This window comes from Gymnoscopelus microlampas (assembly GCF_963454915.1).
Source record: "Gymnoscopelus microlampas genome assembly, chromosome: 15".
Taxonomy (NCBI): Eukaryota; Metazoa; Chordata; class Actinopteri; order Myctophiformes; family Myctophidae; genus Gymnoscopelus; species Gymnoscopelus microlampas.
Window position 1 is genome coordinate 1,163,979 of NC_139952.1, and position 14,027 is coordinate 1,178,005.

Sequence of the window (14,027 nt, forward strand, 5' to 3'; positions counted from 1 at the left end):
GTTACTTTATTTCGGTTTTAGGGTTAGGGGTAGGGTTAGGTTAGGGTGATAGATAGGCCTATATATAAAAAAAAAAAAAAACATTTTATTTTTTTATTTGTTTTATTTTTTTATTGGTGGCTTTGGATAAAACATTGGTGGCTATAGCCACCGAAGCCCCCGCCTAACGACGCCACTGCTTTCCTTCTAAACCGCTCTAAAAGACCACTTCGGAACTGGCCCCTGTAAAAACTCAAGGCCTACACCAGTTCATATAGCCTATAGTAGTGACAGTAACAGTTGTACCTGATCCTTGTGGCCATTGGCTGTCTGCTGTGGTTGCCCCGCCCCACGCAGCTCATTGGCTCCCTGCTGTGGCGGCCCCGCCCCGCGCAGCTTGATGCTGCGTCTGGGTTTGATGGGCGGAGTCTTGCGGCTGGGGGTGTGTTCAGGTGAAAGGGACCTCTTCTCTGTGACATCTGACAACCAACACACACGTGCACACACACGCACGCACGCACGCACGCACGCACGCACGCACGCACGCACGCACGCACGCACGCACGCACGCACGCACGCACGCACGCACACACACACACACACACACACACACACACACACACACACACACACACACACAGAGAGAGAGAGAAAAAAAACAAGACAGACATGTAATGTCATTTACAGCTTGGCTACCAATATAAAGAAAACAAGTGCATCTGTGTCTGTTTGTGTCCTTTTTGTGTGTCTGTCTATATTGTGTTTTGTTTGTAGTGTGTGTGTGTGTGTGTGTGTGTGTGTGTGTGTGTGTGTGTGTGTGTGTGTGTGTGTGTGTGTGTGTGTGTGTGTGTGTGTGTGTGTGTGTGTGTGGGTGTGTGTGTGTGTGTGTGTGTGTGTGCGTGGGTTTCAGACGATATAAACGCGTTCAACCTTGCAACCCCAGATTTGACCACCAGGTAACGGCAGCTTCACCGTTCTACTGTGGTTCTGGGGGCTTGGTTCAGAGTATGGGAAGCCATTGGCGACCACTCATTGGCTGGCCTTTAGGCCAATAGGGAGAAAGTGAGAAAGTGAGGACTAGTTGCAGCGTCTGTTTATTGACAGCTTTGCCAAGCTGTAAAAATCAACAACGGGCAAATAGCAGTGATTCTGAACTTTCTTTTCATTTCAAAGACCCCCAGTGTGCTATGCATTAGAGACCACGGACCCGCATTTGATACCGTGTTTATCTCTGGGACTCCAATAGGCTCTATTCACAGCAGCCATATTGGAAAGACATTGGGCCTCTTCTTACTTCCTTCACAGGTGTTACCAATGATACTAATTAAGGCTCTGTTCCATTCTGGTCAGAGTGCTGATATCGTGCATGTTGGCTCACTAGAAACACTCCATTTTGGTTCCCAAATGGCCCCTTTTGGTGGGTGTGTAACTCTGAGAGTGTAGAAATGGAACCAAATGGACCCGTAAGGGTCCATTTGGTTCCATTTGTACACTCTCAGAGTTATGTGGGTCCTTGAAAATGAGACAACCACTGTGGCACACTAAATGGAACAGAGCCTTAATTAGTATCATTGGTAACACCTGTGAAGGAAGTAAGGAAGGGGCCCAATTCATTCCCAATATGGCTGCTGTGCATAGAGCCTATTTACACTGTAAAAGGGTCCATTAAATAACCAGGACTGCAAAATCGGACTTTTAGGGGAACCAGGACCTTCATAATCAGACGTTTAGGGGCTACTGACGGTTCTTCATTAAGTGACTAGTTGGGAGTGAGAATGTGTTGTCCATTTGTACACTCTCAGAGTTACAGACCTATAAGGGTCCATTCAGTTCCGTTTGTACACTCTCAGAGTTACAGACCCATGAGGGTCCATTTGGTTGGCTATCAATCATTTGGCTGGGGACCCCCTGGAGCCCCTTCAAGGACCCCTGGGGGTCCCCAGACCCCACTTTGAGAACCTACCTATCTCATTATCCACTGTTGACTTCTTTTTTTTTTTTTTTTTACCATTCAATGCGTAGTGAGCTTGTATATCGGCTATTTTCAGCAAAGACATTTGATGTAGAGGGGGGGGGGAAAGGATGGGTCCTAGTATAGACCACTGAGGGACTCCGTATATATATAGGGTTTCATTTTGGAATGATTGCCCTTGCTAAGCAAGGACCTGTACATTCGTTGGGATGCCAGAAAAACAGGAATACAAAAAGAGGTAGCTGCATGACAAGGGCTTTGGGCCCAAAATAAAAATGTCAGCTAAATGACTCACTCTTTTCAACTCAGAGTTTGCAGCTAACATTACTGTATTATATATATATATATATATCCTTTTTAATGATCCCATTGTATTTTATGCTGAAGTATATATAAGTATAGTTTCAATAGGATCTGTGTAGCATATAGTGGGAGTGTTGCCATGTCCGCTTATTTTAAGCGGCCTGTTTTTCTGTGAAGTTGCTTGCAAAATATTGGTAGTTGCGGGTTGCGTTTTTTTGGGCTTGTTTCTAAAGTGTAGTTGCTTATTTGGGCTTGTTTCCTAAATGTTGTTAAAACTAGTGGTTCTCAACTATTTTCATGTCAAGGACCCCCCCAAAAAAAATATATATATTGTCCGCGGACCTTCCATCTGAAAATATTTTGAGCCAGGGACCCATATTTAACATTTTCTTTCAAAAGCTTTTTAGAAAATAGAAGATGTACAAACTCACAACGCATCACAATGTGACACGTTGCAAACTTGTTTGCATTGTTTGCATTGGTCTTCACTAATGCTCATGATAATATTGCACCACTTTTGTCTATTCACTCAGAGAAGGGCTGTGGACAGTTCAGAAACCTGCCAGCAGTGGTGTAAAGTAACTAAGTACATTCACTCAAGTACTGTACTTAAGTACAATTTTGAGGTACTTTTACTTTACTGGAATATTTCCAATTATCTATACTTTTACTTCTACTCCACTATAGGCAAATATTGTACTTTTACTCCACTACAATTTTTTGGATACTTTAGTTACTAGTTACTTTGCAGATATAAACGATTACATTATAAAACATACATTAACCACTTTAGCTCTGTTTTATACATGGGCTATTTGAAAATAACCGATCTACAAGCTCACAACGTGGCACATCGCGACGCGTTGTGAGCTTGTAGATTGGCTATTTTCAAACATTTTAGTACTTTTACTTTTGGTACTTTTAAGTACATTTTGATACCAAAACTTTTGTACTTTTACTCAAGTAATTTTTTTATTCCGGATATTTACTTGTGACGGAGTACTTCTACATTGCAGTATTGATACTTTTACTTAAGTAAAACATTTGAGTACTTTTCCCACCACTGCCAGTGACATCATCAATGGGGAATCCAAGCTAAAACTGCAGACTTTCTATTCCTGCAAAGTTAACATGCTAGAATGGAAGCCATTGTTTTTGCGTTAATAACAATCAAAATTTCTAAAATGAAATCTTGAAAGAAAAACAAACCTGCCTAACGATGATGTCACTGGTTGGTGGGTTTTTGAAGTGTCCACAGCCCTCCTATGAGACACAGATGCTTTTACCATTTTTATCAGGAGCATTAAGAGGACCAATATTATGAAGATAGGTTGAAAATGGGTGAAGTCGTCCTTTAAGTAAAAGTGTCAATACCGCAATGTAGAAATACTCGGTTACAAGTAAAAGTTTGGTAAAAAAAAAAACCTGTGTCCCCTTTAGGCCAGGGGTAGGCTGAGTGGTGGACATTGCTCTTGTCTTTATGTCTTTATGTATTTTGTTTTTGTTTTTTGTGTAATTTCAAATGTGTGTACTGTTTGTGTTTGCATACATGGCCGCTGGGTCGCAACACAAGTTTCAGTGTGAACAATAAAGCAGTATCGTATCGTATCGTATCGCATCGCATCGCATCGCATCGCATCGCATCGCATCGCATCGTATCGTATCGTATCGTATCGTATTCAAAATGTACTTGAATAATAGTACTAAAGTATTGGCATCAAAATAATACTTAAAGTACCTAAAGTGAAAGTGCTCATACAGAATGTCCCATGTCACAAGTTTTAAATGTACATAAACAACTTTGAAAATAGCATATCTACTGTACAAGCTCACAACACGTCGCAATGTGACGTGTTGTGAGCTTGTAGATCGGCTATTTTCAAATAGGCAAAGTATAACATATAGGGCTGAAGTGGTTAATGTATGTTTTGTCAGATAATCTAAATCTACAAAGTATTATGAGTAAATTGAGTTTGCAAATAATTGTAGTGGAGTAAAAGTACAGTATTTGTGTCTGAGATGTAATGGAGTAGAAGTATTGGAAATTGGAAATACTCCAGTAAAGTAAAAAAAAAAAAACCTCAACAATGCACTTATTTACTCGAGTACATGAGTACAGGTACTTTACACACCACTGCCTATTAATACTTTTCTCCGCTACACAAAACCAACAGCTAAACACCTATCTATTTTGACATCCCTACAGTAAAAAAAAAAACCTGTGTCCATTTTCTTTTACACATCCAGCATTGGCTTAACACTCTGTTTTACACAATAAATGGTAGTAAAGAGAGAGGATTCTGACCTGTTAGGGCATCGTGAGAGTCCATGTTCGCCGTGAACACTGAACAATGACAGCACACACGTTTCCTCTTTTCTGTGGTGTCGCTTTTTTTGGTTGTTTTTTTGTTCCTCATACAAATCTTTATTGACTAGCAAAATACATTGTCAATGACGGGTGGATCCCTTGTATGTCCAAACCTGTTCATTTTTGATTATTATTAAAGGAAACTTAAGAAATTATAATATTGAAAAAACAACTTTTGTGATGAAGTAGGGCATTAATTTAGGAAAAATGTGAAAAAAAAAAAAAAAGACAACCTTAGAGCCATGGAGAATCTTCTAAGAAAAGAAATTAACACAAGTCGACAGTTTTTAAAGTCCGGAATTCTAAATATATACTTGAGTAAAAGTACAAAAGTATTGGCATCAAAATGTACTTAAAGTGCCAAAAGTAAAAGTACTCATCATGCAGAATGTCCCATTTCAAGTTTTCAAAATGTATAAAAAATCTTTGGAAAATAGCAGATCTACAAGCTCACAACGCGTCGCATCGCGACGCGTTGTGAGCTTGTAGATCAGCTATTTTCAAATAGCCGAAATATATATATAGAGCTTAAGTGGTGAATGTATGTTTAGTAATAAAGATCGAAATCTAAAAAGTAACTAGTAACTAATGCTTTCAAATGATTGTAGTGGAGTAAAAGTACAATATTTTCCTCTGAGATGTAGTGGAGTAGAAGTAAAAGCATTCAAAATTGGAAATGCTCCGCTAAAGTAAAAAAAAAACTCAAAACTGTACTTAAGTACAGTACTTAAGAAAATGTACTTAATGTGTGTGTGTGTGTGTGTGTGTGTGTGTGTGTGTGTGTGTGTGTGTGTGTGTGTGTGTGTGTGTGCGCGTGTGCGTGTGCGTGTGCGTGTGCGTGTGCGTGTGCGTGTGCGTGTGCGTGTGCGCGTGTGTGTGTGTGTGTGTGTGTGTTTGTTCAACTGAAGCAGATAATGAGGTTGTGGTTTCCGCTCGTGTTTCACCATGACGATTCTGGAGGAAGTAGCATGACAGACAGGAAGTACACATCCAACCCCCTCAGTGGTAATTCCACTCTGAGAGAGTACAGATTACAATTTACAATGTACGCGTTTATCCATAATGACTCCTCAAAAAAAGGCCTTTGTTTTTTTGATACCCCTAACCCGTGGTGTAAAGTAACTAAGTACATTTACTCAAGTACAATTTTGAGGTATTTTTACTTTACTGGAGTATTTCTAATTGTCTGTAGGCCTACTTTTACTTCTACTCCACTACATCTCAGAGGCAAATATTACACTTTACTCCACTACAATTATTTGAAAACTTTAGTTACTACTTTGTAGATTTTTATTATTATTACGAAACATACATTACTCACTTCAGCCCTATATACTGTATATTTTAGGCCATTTGAAAATAGCCGTTCTACAAGCTCACAATGTGACGCGATGCGACGCACTGTGAGCTTTTTTATCAATCAATACTCAGCACAAACACTGTTCAGTGGTCTGCCACGATAATAATCACACCAGAGGCCACGTATGGCCACTCAGGGGGCCCTGTTGATCCATTCTAAATCTAATGTCATTTCAACCCATTAAGACCTGAGGCCGATTCAGTGGGCGGGAGCCCATTTCAAAATATTTGGTTCCAGGTTCCACATGCATAAAAAAGTTTAGCCTACAGCTTTTATTTAGACATACTTCTCTCTCTTTTTAATGTTTTTGCCATCGGTTTTCTCCCATAGATGTCAAAACTGCGGTAATATGACAATATGACAGTTTGATGTGCTAGAGTAGCCTACAACTTTAAGGTAGTTATACGTTACTTGAGTATTTACAATTTTCGGTACTACATCTCAGAGGCAAACAGTGTACGTTTTACTCCACTGCATGATTTGAACGCTTTAGTTACTAGTTACTTTGTAGATTTAGATTATTATACAATAACCACTTAACCATGTTATACTTCGGCTATTCGAAAATATTCAATCTACAAACTCACAGCACGTTGTGATGCAACACATTGTGAGCTTGTAGATTTAATATTTTTGAAAGATTCTGAGACATTATTAAAATGTTTGACTATAATTTGCATTGCTGTAAATGTTCCATTCTGTATACAGGGATCCAAGCACTGGTTCTCAAAGTAGGGTCCGGGGACCCCCAGGGGTCCTTGAGGGGGTTCCAGGGGGCTAAATTATTGGTAGTTAGGAACCAAATGGACCCTTAAGGGTCTGTAACTCTGAGAGTGTACAAATGGAAGCAAATGGACCCTTACAGGTCTGTAACTCTGAGAGTGTACTAATGGAACCAACATTGAGGATTTGTACAGTGTAGACTGGGCAGCGGTGGCCTAGTGGTTAGAGGGGCGGCCTTGATACCGGAAGGTCCCTGGTTCGATTCCCCAATTCATCACATCATTCCCCAGTTAATCACATCAATCATGAATCACCGCTGAATAGCCCTTGAGCAAGGCTTCCATGCAGGGTCCGGCTGGAAACAAGTTTCGTACTTAGTCCGACACCCTGGGTAAACAACAAACTTTGTTTTGCTTTGCTTTGGGGTCCCAGTTCCAATACTGCAGTTGTCTTAACATAAGTTATAGTCTCAGTGCCCTCTGCTGGTAACATTGGTACGTTGCATTGGTGTACTGCTGCTATTGTAATGTACACAGATGGTGTGTGTGTGTGTGTGTGTGTGTGTGTGTGTGTGTGTGTGTGTGTGTGTGTGTGTGTGTGTGTGTGTGTGTGTGTGTGTGTGTGTGTGTGTGTGCGTGCGTGCGTGCGTGCGTGCGTGCGTGCGTGCGTGCGTGCGTGCGTGCGTGCGTGCGTGCGTGCGTGCGTGCGTGCGATGATCTAAAGGGTCACAATGTGTTGCGTTGTGAGCTTTTATACATCTGCTATTTTGTCAAATTATGTTAATACAGTCCGGTGGTTAATACATTCCTTGAAAATAATGTTTTACCTCTTATTTTACTTAACACATTTTTAGGCAAGGCAAGGCATTATAGGCAAGGCATTATATGGCAGCATTAAAACAAGGAGGAGAAAAAAAAGTTTAAAAAGGTTTATTAAAAAAGCTCATAATGTGTTTGTTTTGAGCTTGAAGATCTGTATTAAAAATAATAGGTCTTAAGTAAGCCTAAGATATGTTTTAGTATTTTAAGAAATGTTATATATATATATATAAAATATAATAATATATGTGTTTTATCTTACTGCACTGGCAGATAAATGTACCTCTGTATCTTTTCAAATCCAATATTTTATTTATAGATTTTTTTTCAGTGAATAACATAACTCTCAACATTCATAACATCAAACAAACAAACAAAATGACAGATTATTGACGCTTTGGTTTATTTATCAAGGGTGATACAGAAAACATGGTAACAGGTTAAAACATGAAATGTGTTGCATATTGTTGCTGTCGGGTGACTTTACCCCTACAATTCCAAGTGGTTGTCAGGGTGGGGGCTCCCCACTTCAAATATGATTATTTTAGGGACTCGCGGCCAGAAAGGTTGGAGAACCACTGATTTTGACATAATCCCGTGGCAGAGAAGTTTTGAGAAAGACAAGCAAACAATAATGCACTAGCCTACTTCTGGTTTGAAAACCGTAATGTCGCCAAACACATCAGGATTAACATTGATAACAGAATATTCTCTTCCTCATTTGGGTGGGTGTGATGGTTTAGTTCAGTGATATAGAAGTTCTGAAGTACTAAAATGTTTTACAGTAAGTAAGTAAAAGTATCAATACCACAATGTAGAAATACTCTACTGTAGAACGTAAAAGTTTTGTATTCAAAATTTACTTGAGCAAAAGCACAAAAGTATTTGCAACAAAATATACTTTAAGTAGGCTACCACTAGTAAAAGTACTCATTATGCAGAAGGTCCCATTTCACAAGTTCAATATGCATACAACTCTTTTGAAAATAGTTTATATAGAGCTGAATTTGATGTATGTTTTGTAATAATAATCTACCAAGTAACTAGTAACTAACATTTTCAAATAATAGTAGTGGAGTAAAAGTGTATTTGCCTCTTGAGATGTAGTGGAGTAGAAGTAGAGCTATTGAAAATTGGAAATACTCAAAAAAGAAAGAAAAAATTGTACTTAAGTACAATACTTCAGTAAATGTACATAGTGACTTTCCACCATTGCTTTAGTTCTTTCTCACACACCAATCTGTCACCGCCCCTCCGGCGGAACAACTGCTGCAAGAAAAAAAATCCACTTGGTGTAGGCCTGCCGGATCTACCATATGGGCACTTTGGGCACGTGCCCAGGGGCCCCTGAGCATGAAGGGGCCCTTAAAAAAAAAAGAGTTGTTTTTTGCTTTCTTTTTTTTTGCTCCGTGAGAACATCACCCATTGTCTTGATCATGATATGATTATCCAATCAGAAATAAAGTCATCATGAAATGGCTTTATTGCTAACACTTTAGCTAAGTTTAGCTCAGTTTTGTCACAGTGTCAGCTGACAGTCCCGTTCCCTCCGAGCTATGGGATCGCTGCACTCACACACACTGCACTGATCAGAGCGCAGCTGAGGGAGAGAGAGGGACAGAGACGGGGGCAAATAATGCTGCGGAACTTTTGTATACTGCATTGCTTATTTCTCACCTCCAACGTTTTCAGATACATATTTTAATAAAACAAGTAATGCACCGTCTGACCGTCATTTTGAGTTGGATAAAGAACCTAGCAGACCAATGTTGTCTCCCTAATTAAAATCGGTGCAATTGGAGGAACGTGCAGCTATGGGAATCAAACAGGTGAATGGAATCAAGATTTATTTATATTCATAAACGTCTTATCTATATCAATGGTTGCCAAACTGGGGGTAGGGGTCCCCAAATGATCTTAGGGGGGTCCACAGATGATTTGCTTAAACAGCTTTGTTTTCTCACTCAACAGCAAATAAACCAACGTACAGTATAAGTGTATACAGGGTAGGCTATCTGCACATTTCTAAAGTTACAATTCAAGGACCTTTAATTTAAAGGCCTTTTTTAATACCAAATTGGAAAAAATGTCAAATATTACCCAAGAAAGAGGCAAACATAATGAAAATAGCGGATCTACAGGCTTGTAGATCAGCTAGTTTCACAATATTTATCTGTGGAACCGAGTCAAACTATAAGTGCCTGTCAGGGTGGGGGGTCCCCATTTCAAATAATATGATTATTTTGGGGGGTCGTGGCCTGAAACGTTTGGGAACCCTTGATCTTTGTCATTACACAGTAAGTTTGTGTTTACACGAATTTGATGGACTTTTGTTTTAAAAATACACAAAAATATATATTCGCTTCCACCCAGCGATAGAATAAAGTGTACAGTGTACACCAGTGACATTGCACTGACACAAAAATCACTCTCCAGTACAGGATGGAGTCTTTTGAAAACAGCAGATCTACAACCTCATGTAGATCTGCTATTTTTCAATAGTGTATAAGGCTGACGTGGTTAATGTATGTATATGCAAAGTAACTAAAGTTTTTAAATAATTGTAGTAGAGTAAAAGTACAATATTTGCCTCTGAGATTTAGTGGACTAAAATTAGAAGTATTGAAAATTGGAAATACTCCAGTAAAGTATAAATACCTCAAATTTGTACTTAAGCACATGCACTGTCCACCACCAATAATGACTCTCAAACATCAAACAAACACACCAAATGATTAATGATTAGTTTATTTATCAGGGACAATGCAGTAAACATTGTTAACAGGTTATAATAACATGAAACACGTGTGTTGCATAATAGGACTTATAACTCCTGTCCCTGTTTCTACTGTCTACGTTACAGACTGTCATCCTACAGGACCGTCAAATACACACACACACACACACACACACACACACACACACACACACACACACACACACTGACTGTTAGCTTAAATGTATACTCTGCAGTACGATGTGTCACTGACCAGGGCAGATCTACATGAGTTCTTATCAGTAAAGCAACGGCAAGGCAATGGAGCATAAATTGAGCTTCAGGAAGTCAGAGGCTAGGTCTATGTACGTTCTACACATTCATCTATCTTATTCTCACAGCAGAAACAGTTTACATTCTGCCCGGAGCATCGAAATATCCTACCCATACCCAGGTCTTTGGTCCTACCCAGCGCTTCAGCCAGCTTGTCCAGTGCGGTCTTTCGTTCGTGTTTTCTTTCTTCACTGTCCTTTCCCTCATAGAAGCTGGGCAGGAAGGCCTGGCTAAAGACCAGATAAAAGGCATCCCATTGATTTCTAAGGTCTCCGATGCGCTTCAAGATGCCATAGTCCCCGCTTGACGAAGCACACTTATCCCAGCAGGGAGAGTTGAATGTGTAGAACACCATCCGAGAAGTTGTCCTTGCTTTTGTCAGCTTCTCCATAGCATATAGGTTATTCTCTGATGATCTGGCTTCCAACACACGGTGTTCAGAGTGCTCATTGAAGTCAGGTTTGTTAGGGACGTCGCCTTTTTTAATGACTCTGGCTGCAATCATGTATGTGCCTATGTAGACGTTATTCCCATTGTTGAGTGAATCTAAAACTGTGTCTGGCTTGTCTGCTTCGAAGACTTTCTCTAGTTGAGTAGTAACGACGCCGTTTTTCTTCACGAAAGGCACACTGATGGCCATCGAATACTGACCATTTCCCACCCTACAGACAGAGAGAGGATTAAGTTCAACATGTACATTTCAAATATGGCAGATAATAATAATATTATTAATGATAATAATAATAGTAGTATGAGTAATAGTAATACTATTATATATTTTTTTACTACTATTAGGCCTACTATTGTTTTGCATTAATAAGGCCTTTTTGTGAGAAACAGGCCCCACTCACACATTAGTGGATCTAAATACAGAGACATATATGGAGTATCAAACCCTACTTAACGGTCATTGTGACATGACTCACAAGACCATTTGGTGTTATATATGCTTTACGTGTTTTATATGGTTTGGGTAATCAATCAGTAGTTTGATTTAAGCAAGGAATAAAATAAAATCCTTAAAACCCAATGGTTAATACTTTAAGTAGGTTATTTTCATCCCTTTTTGAAAGAGCAAAGACAACTATATTACTTTGTAATACTGTAAGTGCAATAAGTAGAGGCAGTAGTCAGAGCATAATTTCTGCTAGTAGTAGAAATACTGGCTATTCTACTATGTAGAATTTATTGTCTCCGCCAGGCCGAAAGGCATGGTGAGAGAGTATATTTTACTCTCCGTCCGTCCGTCCGTCCGTCCGTCCGTCCGTCCGTCCGTGTGTGTGTGTGTGTGTGTGTGTGTGTGGGTCACCAGACTTGTCGACCCAAGACAGCTCGACCAGCCGCGATTTTGAGACAGCTCGACCCAGATCGACCGGGTCTGGTTGTCTGAAGTAGTAGCTCTGTGTAACCCCTAGAGGGTAGTAGAGTACAAGGTACAAGGTGACGGTGAGGGAGGTCCTGAGTATATTTATAGTATATTTAAGAGTAAATATTGTAAGCATGCTCCCCCAGTTGCATACTTTTTTTTAAGAAGTGTTATAGTATATTTAAGAGTAAATATTGTAAGCCTGTTTTGTCCTCCTCTCCTCTAAAATCATTTGAAAGTAGCAGATCTACACTAGTTGCCATCATTAAACACAACACAAGAGGTGAAATGAATTAAAGTAACTGTTATTTTATTTGACAAAACAGGGCAGTGTGAAACAATTTCAATGATTGAAAAAAAGGTCAAAAATAGTAGTATATACAAAAAAATGTGAAATAAAATGTATATTCAAAAACATAACAAAATCACTGGCTAAAAAGCATCAGATGACCATTGCTCATCACTGGGAAACCTCCATTCTCAAGCACAATGAGTATGGGCCAATCAAACCTTTTTCCCTCAGTTGTGAAAATGTGGTTAACAATTCTAATCTTGAAATGATCTTGTCAAAAGAGGTTTTCTCAACCACTTGGGTTAAAGTAGATGGTGTTGAGTATAAAGCTGGACTTGTTGTTTGCAGTGCAATAGAAGAAGACATGCCAGTCTTTTGTCAAATAAGTGACATACTTTTAGTAGAGGACCACATTTAGTTTTTTTCAAGCAAGCTATTTACAGAGAAGTTTGATGAGCATCATCATGCATTCAGAGTATCAAAAAATGAGGCAAGGTGTATAATTAAACTGTCTGAACTTAAAATGTATACACCATTTGATGTTCAGAGCTCATACAGTGTTTCAGATGAAAGTTTGTATGTTATACCTTCATTCATAATGTTGGAATGAATGACAGAAAAACTGACTGGACTGGGATATTATTGCCAAAATAAATGTTTTAAACTGTTTTAAAGTGTTATTTGTCTAATCCCTTTAGTGTTTAACTCTGGTATAAAGAGTAAAACATTTAACAACACCCCACTTTTTGCTGTGTACAAATAATATAGTGTATTCAAAGCACAGCATACAAGCAATAAAGGCATTACCATTATAACTATAACTTCTTATATATCTGACTTTTATACTTCATGTGATTATTCACAAAACCCCTAGGAGAGGTCTTACTCTGCTATGGGGATGGATGGATGATGGTGCTGATGATGATGGCTGATAGCCTTAGGAATGTGATTGATGTTGTTGATGGCCTGTGTCTCTGTGTTTCTCTGCATATAGCTGCATTCTATATACAGTTTTAACTTTAAAGGGACATTAAGCATGTATACAAGTCTTACATCCATCAAGCTATGGGGATGAATGATGGTGCTGATGATGGGTGCTAGCCTTAGGAATGTGATTGATGTTGTTGATGGCCAGTGTCTCTGTGTTTCTCTGCATATATCTGCATTCTATATACAGTTTTAACTTTAAAGGGACATTAAGCATGTATACAAGTCTTACATCCATCAGTGTTTGAGGTGATGAAAAGGAAATAGGCTGAAGCTAAACATTTATGATAGCCTATCCTTCCTTAAACAAGGACACGGTCATATGCTGTGTAGCATACATATTCACCTTGTAAACAAAATGTAAGTAAGATGAAATATGCAATATAAATGAAATCCCAATTATAATATTTGCATCTCATATACGACAACACTGACTGAGCTGCTGCTAATGTGTAGACTGAACGTCACTTTATGATGTTCTGTAAACGGCCTCTGGGTGGCTCCCTTTAGCTTCCATTAGCCTCCATTAGCTTTGTAACGAGTGCAACAAAAACACCAACACAGTCCCACACCAATACAGTCTTGAAGCTAAAGCATTCATAGAAACTTATTATAACATGGCAACTTTGCACTTTACCTGAAAAGGGGAGAATAAAGTGAGTGCAAGAATAATTGTCAGACAACACAGATTGAGGATCGCCAGGCTGAACCAATTGATAATAGACACACTGTAAGGATTTAGAGCTGAGGTAAGGAGGTGTCTAATGGCTGTGCTTGAAAGCCTTATCACATCAAGAAGACAATAGGGCT

At 39.2% G+C, this 14,027-nt stretch overlaps 1 protein-coding gene across 1 annotated transcript in view; it reads right to left on the reverse strand.

Annotated features, from left to right (window-relative positions):
- LOC311061406 (uncharacterized protein) overlaps positions 1-4,686 on the reverse strand; it is a 105,360-nt gene extending 100,674 nt beyond the window's left edge. Inside the window, exons 1-2 of the mRNA XM_084080028.1 lie at positions 4,560-4,686; positions 286-458 (exon numbers count right to left, since the gene is read on the reverse strand). Of these exons, the coding sequence (XP_083936154.1) occupies positions 286-458; positions 4,560-4,671 (285 nt within the window). The 5' untranslated portion in view covers positions 4,672-4,686. The remainder of the gene's footprint in view (positions 1-285; positions 459-4,559) is intronic.
- Between the last annotated feature and the right edge of the window lie 9,341 nt (positions 4,687-14,027).